Source organism: Trachurus japonicus, chromosome 16, assembly GCF_045865225.1.
Source record: "Trachurus japonicus isolate A0001 chromosome 16, Traja_1.0".
Lineage (NCBI taxonomy): Eukaryota > Metazoa > Chordata > Actinopteri > Carangiformes > Carangidae > Trachurus > Trachurus japonicus.
In genome coordinates this window covers 7232187-7241721 of record NC_140922.1, presented here as the reverse complement: position 1 = coordinate 7241721, position 9535 = coordinate 7232187, and the positions used below count along the sequence as shown (strand labels likewise).

Below are 9535 nucleotides of genomic sequence, written 5' to 3'. Positions count from 1 at the left end.
AACTTCACTCTGTGTGTTTGTCGGTGACTATTTCAGCTGCAGATTGATGCACATTCAGTGTTTATTATTTGCAGCACAGGGGCTGATGGGAGAAGGGGAGATGTCATGCGGTGCATCAGTGTGGGCCACTGATGTGTTTTTAATAGTTTTTGGACAACAATGGGGCTCTATATGTCAAGAGGAACAAGATATATTAAGATTTGTTTGCTAGGCCTTTATCTCAGAATGATTTAATGAAGCTGCGCTGAGCAGTTGCACGTTTACGTGTGTGTGTGTATGTATGCACCAGCGAGATAGGGAGAGGAAGCTGTAGACACGTGGTGGAGATATGGCTGGTAACATGGTCAAGTCTATAAAACAGGATGTAACAGTGGCTGTGTCTGTTCCTAGTGAGCTAAGCCCTACCCAGTGTATTTATGTTTGACGTGACAGGAGGAGATTGATTCACAATCCCAGTGTTGCAATTAACCCCTTCTATGACCATCAATCACCATGATGCATAAAAAGAGTAATCTAATTAAATACCAAGAAAGGGGAGGCCGTTATTATCTGTCAAACGTCCACTATTTCCAAATGACGGGAGGTTGAAAATTGTCACATGGCTCGTACAAAATTAGATTATTCGTAAATGAATTGTGCTGATTGACATGAGGACAAGGGCGGACAGAAATGATAACGATTTGGTAAACTGGCAGTCGAAATCAGGAGACAAAAGACATGATGCGATGATGTCAAACAGGATTCTTTTGGGCAATGATGTAACATGAGTAGCTGAAGTGTATACAGTATGTATCTAAAATACCCATGTGTGTGAAAATATTATTACAAATATTACAAAACCAGTATGTTATGAGAAGGACAATATTTGAATTTAGTGTTATTTATTGTAACGTGAAAATAGGTGTCATATTTCTCAGATGGTGGATATCTGCCTGAGTAAAACGTCAGGTCAGGTCTCATATTCGTCTATTGTTCAAAGCAGACAATTTTCAATGGATGTTTTATTCTAGTTGTCAACTTTATGAAGTTAACATGGACCTCCAGAGGAAGCTGATGATGCGTGTGGGCGGTGAATGTAAACTGCTTGATTGGTTATTGTTTTATCAGGACTTATTGTGTCCAGCTCAGCTGCTGATTTGTGCCAACTCCTTTACTGTGCTGCAGTTCTCTGAAGTTTCAGCAAAGTACAACATGAACAGGGGGGAACTCGCGTTTTACTGAGGTGCTAATTCTGTGTCTCTGATTGGATACTTCATTCAGTACATTCATATATAGTGCACCATGTTCACAGTGTAATCATTGGCATAGTGCATGACTTAGTATTGCCCCTATGTCATATTACATGGACAATTTTCAATTGTCTGAAAATGTGTCACGTAGCCACGATGGTGACCATTGAGGGTGAGGGTAATGAATGAATGCATCTACTTGTAGTGCCCTTGTCAATGTGATCATGCCTACAGTTAGTGAACAAACTGAGACATAGCATATGAGTCTAGTCATGGCGTGATGATGACATGATCATGACATGTTCAGAGGCAAAATCAAATTCAAATCACAAACCCACTTAGAGAGTCAGTCAGATAGTTTGGACCCTTTCTGGTTTTAATGGTCCATTAACATCCATATGTATATGCTTTGTTCAGTTTCCATTCACAGAGTCTGACCTATGAATTAACAAACACAGACAGTCTCACAATACACATTTTAAAACATGAACACTCTAGGCAAAAACCAAATAAATGCTTTTTTACAAACATCTTATATAATAATTTATGCATAATAACAAACAGGACTATCATACATAGCCAGTTGTAGCTCATGATAAAAATGAGAACATGCTTGTGGATGATGATGATGATCATGAAATTCTTTATTCAGTCACATCATATAATAGCTCCAAACATTATCGACAAAATGTCAAATGTCAAAAGGCACAGACAGAAGCATAATGCTTATATTAATGCCTGTCCTACATACCAAATTCAGCTACCCAGCATTCTTACAATATGAAAAACATATTGGTCCATGACCATGTTCATGGTCACCTGAGAGCTGGGAATGTCATTGTTGTCAAAATATTTTGTCATAAAGCTAAAGTATATAACAAATGCACATTTTGACTTGATGTTGGTGCTATATCAAACTTCAACAGGTAAAAAAAAAAAGTTCACCCAGTAGATGTAGAGATGCTTCATTTCCCAGGATGGTGGCGCTAGAGGAAAGGTCAGATCACCACTGTGCTCCTTCCATCTAATAGCGGAGATGTTTCAGTTTTGATGAGAGTGGTGGACCCACTGCTATGGTGCCAATGAGTTAAAAATAGAAAGTGTTTTTAAAATTTTACAGGATATGTTGAGGGTTTTAAAATGAGTGCATATAATGTACATTACTATCTGTTTACATGATTTCATTTGCATAATGTTTATGTAGCATGATTATGCTAAATGTTGTCAATTACACCCCCCACATGCCATTTCTCATCTTGGAAATGCTCGGCCGGACGAGCCCTCAAACACGTTTCCTGTGAATGAGTGCCTTGTCCTGCTGCACTATTTGCTGAGCTAAGACCAAGAAACGGAGGGGCGTAAAAAAAGGGAGAGTAATTAAGCCACCAGATAATCCTGACGACAGCAGCAAAAACGGCTATTCAGCTTATGGCCAGTAATTGTGGTCGGGACACTATGACCCTACTCATGTGCAGAGTGACTAAGAGGAATGGGGGTGGGGCACAGTATTTGTCCCATGGGTAAAAACCAGCTCCACTCATGTACGGAACATATGTGTGATGGACGGGGCCGGGACTCTGCAGTGGGTTAATGTTAGCAGTTATAGGATTAGAGGCACTGTCAGTGATGTCACATGGGGTTGACCTGCTGCCGTGGTTTCACTTCACTTACAAAGTGAAACCGTGGTGCAGTGGTGTAGGTTTGGTTTCAGTGGAGAGATCAGAGGTTCACCAACTAAAGAAGAAGACCTTTAAATACCGGAGTTCTTTTTCCTTATTGCACTTGAACTAGTAAAACTATTAATATGATTGGTGTTTTATCAAAGAAAAAATAAATGTTTTGTCAGCTTGATTCAGTATTATACAGTATATAGCCTGGCTAACACCAGACCTCATCTCAATGTAGATTGAGATTCGGTCTGGGAATCAACCGTTCATTTTTTCGTATTTTAGGCGTGGTTTACGAAAGCCCAGAGCCGTTTATTGGGCGCCACGAATGTCTATCAAATGCGTCTGTGCGTAGCCTATAGCCAATCGTATCAATCATACCCGATGACGTATGTATCCGATGAGGAAAAAAATGCTAAACGTTGCTCTTTTTTCAAAATAAACTTGCGGTCCAAACTACTTAAAACACTTTCTAACGCTGCATCGAAAGGTAAAGCGTCTACCGCCATGTTGGATCTACAAGCTATCAACAAAGTTGCTTCGGTGTGTTTGTCTTGCTGCCCCCTACCCCGTTCTGTGATTGGCTCCCTCTCGGGAAAATTGGGTCCATGGTTTCCAGGCTGACTTGCAGAGCGAATAAAATCGCGCGCAAGACAGCATGGGTAGACCCAGGCCATATTATATGCATCTTTATTTAAAAGACCATTTTCCTGGGGTGGTGCGTGGCGCGGTGGGTGGGGCGGCCGCCCCGTGTGGAGGCTGCGGTCCTCGCCGCGGGCGTCCCCGGTTCGGGTCCCGCGTCGGGCAGACCTTTCCTGCGTGTCATTCCCCCTCTCTCTGCCTCCCCATTTCCTGTCTATCTCTACTGTCATCACTATCAAAAATAAAGGCAAAAAGCCGAAAAAATATACTTAAAAAAAAAAAAAAAAAAAAAAGACCATTTTCCTTTCATATCTGATATACTGTACATGTATGAGTTAACATCATCCTATATGGAAGCAGGTTTTCTCCTCAGGCTGCAGGTGCAATTTGTGCCTGCTAGAAATTATGTTTCTATTCAGCTAAGCTGCAACAGCAGATGGATTTTGTATAGGAAACATAATTGTGACCATCCACCCAATCACCTGCTGCTGACAGCCTCTGAACATGTTGCACCCAGCTTTATTTTCTCTTGCGATGCAGTCACATAGAAAAATACCGTCATTTCTATGAGATATGAATTTTGAATTCCATTGGAAAAGAAAAGCAGATTTCAGAGGGATGTGTTTTAAGTGTTTGGAAGATTATTTCATTTCAAAACCAGTTGCCACCAGGGTGCATTTGTCCAATCTTGTGTAGCAAGAGATAATGTTCAAGCACTACTGTACAGTGTTGGAGTCTGTCAGTTGCCGTGAACACCACTTGAAATGTTTCAAGATCACAATGAGCGACATGCAAATTGTGTAGCAACATCTGTGAGGCTGACAGCACAGTGTATGTGCCAGGGAAGGAAAACAACACTCTCAGAGACTCGTCCTCCTTTTGCTTTCATTTCCTATCATTAAATCCCGCTTGGAGTTGACACTGTTGAAAAACAGCTTATTACTGACAGTCATTTTCCACAGCCATTAAATTCATCACTGACCTCCCAAGTCTCAACAATCACAAAGCGTCCAGCAATCAATTCTCCTGAGGACAGGGAGCTCTGTCCGTCCGTCCGTACGGGGAGGACGCCGCAACAGTGTGAGATTGATGCTGTGTCCTAAACGGGCGCCCGAGGGCCCTGACTTCTTGGCTCCGTGTGTTGGCGGGACACCAGACCTCTCACCCGGCGGGAGAGGAAGGGGGGAGGAGTGGGGGGGGGGGACAGATGAGATCTCCATCACCATCTCCTCCTCTCATCATCATCATCATCATCATCATCATCAACAACACACACCCTCCTCCCTCTTCCTCCTCTCTCTCCGAGGTGTCTGGTGACTCTGGCCCCTGTTGTCTTGCCCCTCCCTTCATCTCGGAGGAGAGGGAGAGAGAGAGAGAGGGAGAAAGAGAGAGGCTGCAGCCCACTACCACCATGTCCCCAGAGGCCCCTTGCCTGCCTGCCTGCCTGCCTGCCCCTCCTGCTGCTCAGTACAGCTGTGGCTCAGTCCCAGACCCTGACCAGCTGGGATCTAAAACCCTGCCAGGGAAGCCAGGAGAGGAGTGTGTGAAAGCACCTCTCTGGGCTCACTCTTCATTAAGTGAACCACACAGAGACACCAACTCCAGCTCCAGCTGCCAAACCTCTGCACTGCTGCTGCTGTACTGCTGCTGCTGCTGAGAGGATCCTCTTTTCAGCATGGCTGTGGCACCCCGGGCCCTGGCGCTTCTCCCGCCCCTGGTGCTGGCCCTGCTCAGCCTGGCCCCGGCGCCCGCCTCGGGAGGATGCCCGTCGGCCTGCCGCTGCTCGTTCGCCATGCTGCAGTGTCTGGAGCCTAACGGTATCACCGGCGTTCCGATTCTGGCAGCGCAAGAGAGTGAGAACGTGACAGAGATGTGAGTAAGACGTGTCACCCGCCCTGCATGTGCCTCTAAAAGGAGCATGAGCGTTTCAGATGCACTCACATGCCTTGATGTTTTGGGTTTACCAAGCTGGATTTTTCTGTTCACTTTTATTGCTGTGGGTTGGATTTGTGGAAAAGTTTTGGTTTAAATGGAGCATTTGAAGCTGGTTTTATAGCTGACTGTAAATTTTGGGGTTAGGAAAACACTCGCTGATCGTTTTGGGTTTTGGGTTTTGGGGTTTTGCTCACTTGCTCACGTACAGTGGACCAGGTGTTAAATTGCTCATCATCTGTAGAGTTCCCAGGATGAATGATACAGAGGCAGAAATCTCCAGCAGTCTGAAGATGGAGCAGCTGTGTTAACTCTATCATCTCAAGTTGTGCAAAGTTGCTTTCTGTTGCTTTTGATCAGAACAAGTGTTTCTCAGGATGCTGTGAGTGATTTTGTTACTAAATTGAATCGGAGCAGCTTTGTTTATCTCTTATTCTTTGATCGGCAGAGGTCCGACGTCAGTCCAGGGTGTTTTTCCAGTCATTGTGAGCAACAAATGATGTTCATGCCTCACCAAAGTGATCCAGCAAAGTACTGGACAGTATCATAACTTCAGTCCCTCACAAAATGAGGACTGGCTTGGTGGTTTTGTTTATTCCTCATTGTTTGACACACTTAGATTCAGCTGTGTTTTCATACCACAGAGAGTGTTTGTTCTCATCGTTTGCCAAACCCTTGTGTGGCTTCATCTACCGCTATTTGAGATGCATTAGCTTGGCAGTGATTCAGGCACTATGGTTATTGGGAATCAATTACGGATCGTCGGTGACAAAAAACTGGCATAAAATGATGGGAACTGATGTTGTGTCGTCCGGCGTACACCGAACTCTGGCCTCAGGGTCTTGAGAGACTCGCAGCCTCATCGGATCCTGGTTTATCCGAGCACGTGTTGCTGAGAGTCAGATTGTTACTTTGCGGAAAGTGAATAAAACCACCGAACAATGGGCCTCTGAAAAATGCTTTTACACTTTATTAGCAGAAAGTTACAGAGGAGAACCTTTACTCTGCTGCTCTGGTGCTGTCTCCTCAAAACACACTTTAAAAGCATTTTACACCCATCTATCAGCAATTATACACTTGATTCTCAATAATGACTCTTTTATATTTGATGAAAAGCATCTTCAGGTGTCAGTTTAAAAACCTCAGCTAATCTGCTTTTGATCAGTCCTACAATTTCTTTTCGGAAAGTAACTTCTTTTCATGCTGGAAATACAAAATTATTCTGATCCATATACATGAGATATCTGGATATCTGGATATCTGCTCCAGTGTAGTGTAATGAGTAAACTTTTTGCATTATTAAACGTGTGTGTGTTGAGATGTTGAGATGAATGAATCACTAATTCCTGTTGCTGAAATCTGAGATCAAGTATTTTTCCATTTCTGAGAGAGCACAATGTAAATTCTGTTCCTGCTTGTACCTCTGAGGTTGTCCTGACCTCATTGAAGTTCCCTTGCTGTGGCTCAACAGATGAAACAAGAAATTGCTCATGGTCCATGCTGTGGTTTGGAGGGAGGCTTGGCTCGCTGTAGGCACTGTAGCAGCTCTTAACAGCCGTACCTGGTGTGCTTTCATGATCACGTCGCTGATGGACGGACAGTTCCCTTGGGGAATGCGTTTGAATAAAACTCAACCAAAGCCGGTTGCTCGGATGAACTGAGACTTCTCGCTCAGCTTTACAGCGTGTCTGCAGCAGATGACTGTTATTTAAAACGCTGGCTTTTTAAAACTTTGTATGGGAAAAGAAGTAAAAAACTGACCACCTGTGATTTAAAGGAGGCTGCTGTATTATTATGCAACCCACCATCAGCTCCAGCATGGAAAACTAAATGTCACTCTCTGCACCGCCACGCTGTTCTCTCTTTGTTCCTGTCCCCGGATCTGAGCAATTAGCACTTGTTAAGACGGAGCTACATTTGTGAAATGCTGTTTTCGGTTGGAGTAAGTAAATTTTCCGACGCTCTCTGCCTCTATTCACCTACACCCCGCTCTCCTTCGCTGTCCCTCCCCCTCTGTCTTTCCTCTTTATCTTACCTCAGAGGTATTTCCTTGTGCCTGCAGTTAAGCATGCTTCGCAGTGCTCTGGGTGAGGCTTGACATTCTCTCTCAACCGTTCAATCAATAAGTAAGCGGTTCTTTCTCTGCTTCTGTTTACCGCGGTGCTCTACATGCCAGCAAACAACAACACTCACCGTATTGGCAGTGCAAAGGGAATACAGCCAACACGCGGAACAAACAAGAGGCCATTAACTGTGGAACAGGGGCTGAAATTCATCATACGCTGAGTTATAAATTCAATTTTGTGAATTGCCAGTCAATGCCCCCACCCGGGAACAATAGATGATATACAACCCACTTGGCTCAATCCAATAAGTATGGGCTATGGGTGATCCTGGGCCCACCTGCCCTGTAATCACATTATTGCTGTGTGGGTCAATCAGACATGAATAAAAAGGTTTGTGTGTTGCAGCTGACAAACAGAGAAGTGGGAGGTTGAAACAATGTCACATGCTGAGAGTGGCTGTCATCATACAGAAATTGCTGCAGGTGTCCATCCATCCATCCATCCATCCATCCATCCATCCATCTATCTATCTATCTATCTATATGATGTATTACTAGATTTACACAGAATAATATAAACATGCTGCTTACATAATGCACCACAATACAGTAATATGCCACTGACAGGATCTCTTCCTTCACTATAACTCTCTATCTCTCTGCCTCTGTCAGTGAAGGACATGCAGTCAACTAGACACACACACTGTTTGGAGGTCTATCTACTTATCCGTGCCTCCATCTATCTGTTTGCCTTGACAATAATATCTCACAGAATGGGGCCATTAAGCTGCCCTAATCTGTGTTTATTGTTTTGATACTTAAAGTCATATTTTTCTGATAGAACTCATGCACTTTCCAGGAGGATATCTTCATTCTCTTTAAGTGATGAATATTAATGTAATATTCTCTCGAAAAAAACCTCTGGAGATGCTGCAGCCCTAATATGTCATATGACTGACTGGAAATCAGCTGGATCTTCTTTCTACTGCCCTCTGCAAATAACGTGGTGCCTTTTTTTTTTTGTCTCTGCAGAATGTCATTTAAAAGCATTTTTCTGACTAGCCTATTAAACATTTTAGCACAATAGTGTGCATTTAAAGCAATTCTTAAATTTGCCTCCATGACATTTGAAAGTTAGACAGGGAGTGTCAATGAAAACACTCTGTAAAAACAAACAACATCAGATTTAGATTCAAATATGGCTTAATCCTTACTTGTGCATGGAAAACACAAGAGGAAAACAGCACAAAAACCACAGAATACAGACAGATCTTCTGTCAAATAACACAAACTGTGACCTACTACCTATGGCAGGTTATTGGGTGTTCATGTAGGATTCCATGACTTGATGCTTTATTCAGATGTGTACACCGCATGCAGCTGAATCAACACAGCTTCAACAAAAAACTGCACATCATAACCTTCTATTTGCTGTTTCCTAGTGGTACCTGGCGTTTGGAGTTGGAGCAGCTCCAATGTGCAGACTTTGACACCAGGAGGCTGTTTTCATATTCTTCTGTCAAATCATAGTTTTCGACTTGTTTTACAGGATAATTATTTGACATTACTAGAATATTACAGTAATGTAATTCTGAAGTCAGCTAAGGTTCAATATGTTACTGTGAAACCTGAAACCTTATGCAAACATACACTCAACATGGATCTTTCAGTGAAGACAAAGACATGTTGGGTCCAGCACTTAAAACCTGAGCAAATAAGCAATCGTTTCATATTGATCAGTTTTAGATTTGATTGGATTTAGATTGCATTTTACTATTTTGTGTCTTAAGCTTTAAAAGGGGAACTCCACTTACAAACCGCTTTTTTTCACAAGGGTCTCATCTTGAGCTCTGCTACACGTATAAAAACGTTGCATAAAGCTTTTTGTGGCTTCAGAATATGAAGTATCTCAAATGATGTCTGATGACGAGCGGTTTGAAAATGAAGAATATGATGGTGTTGGGTTAGACAGATGTGAGACCTCTGTAGATCTTTCTTTA

The 9535-nt window shown here is 42.9% G+C and overlaps 1 protein-coding gene across 1 annotated transcript in view; it reads left to right on the top strand.

Moving 5' to 3' along the window:
• Positions 1–4925: 4925 nt before the first annotated feature.
• The window catches only part of ntrk1 (neurotrophic tyrosine kinase, receptor, type 1), a 45587-nt gene continuing 40977 nt past the window's right edge, over positions 4926–9535 (top strand). The window contains exon 1 of the mRNA XM_085803623.1: positions 4926–5410. Within this exon, the coding sequence (XP_085659749.1) occupies positions 5214–5410 (197 nt within the window). The 5' untranslated portion in view covers positions 4926–5213. The remainder of the gene's footprint in view (positions 5411–9535) is intronic.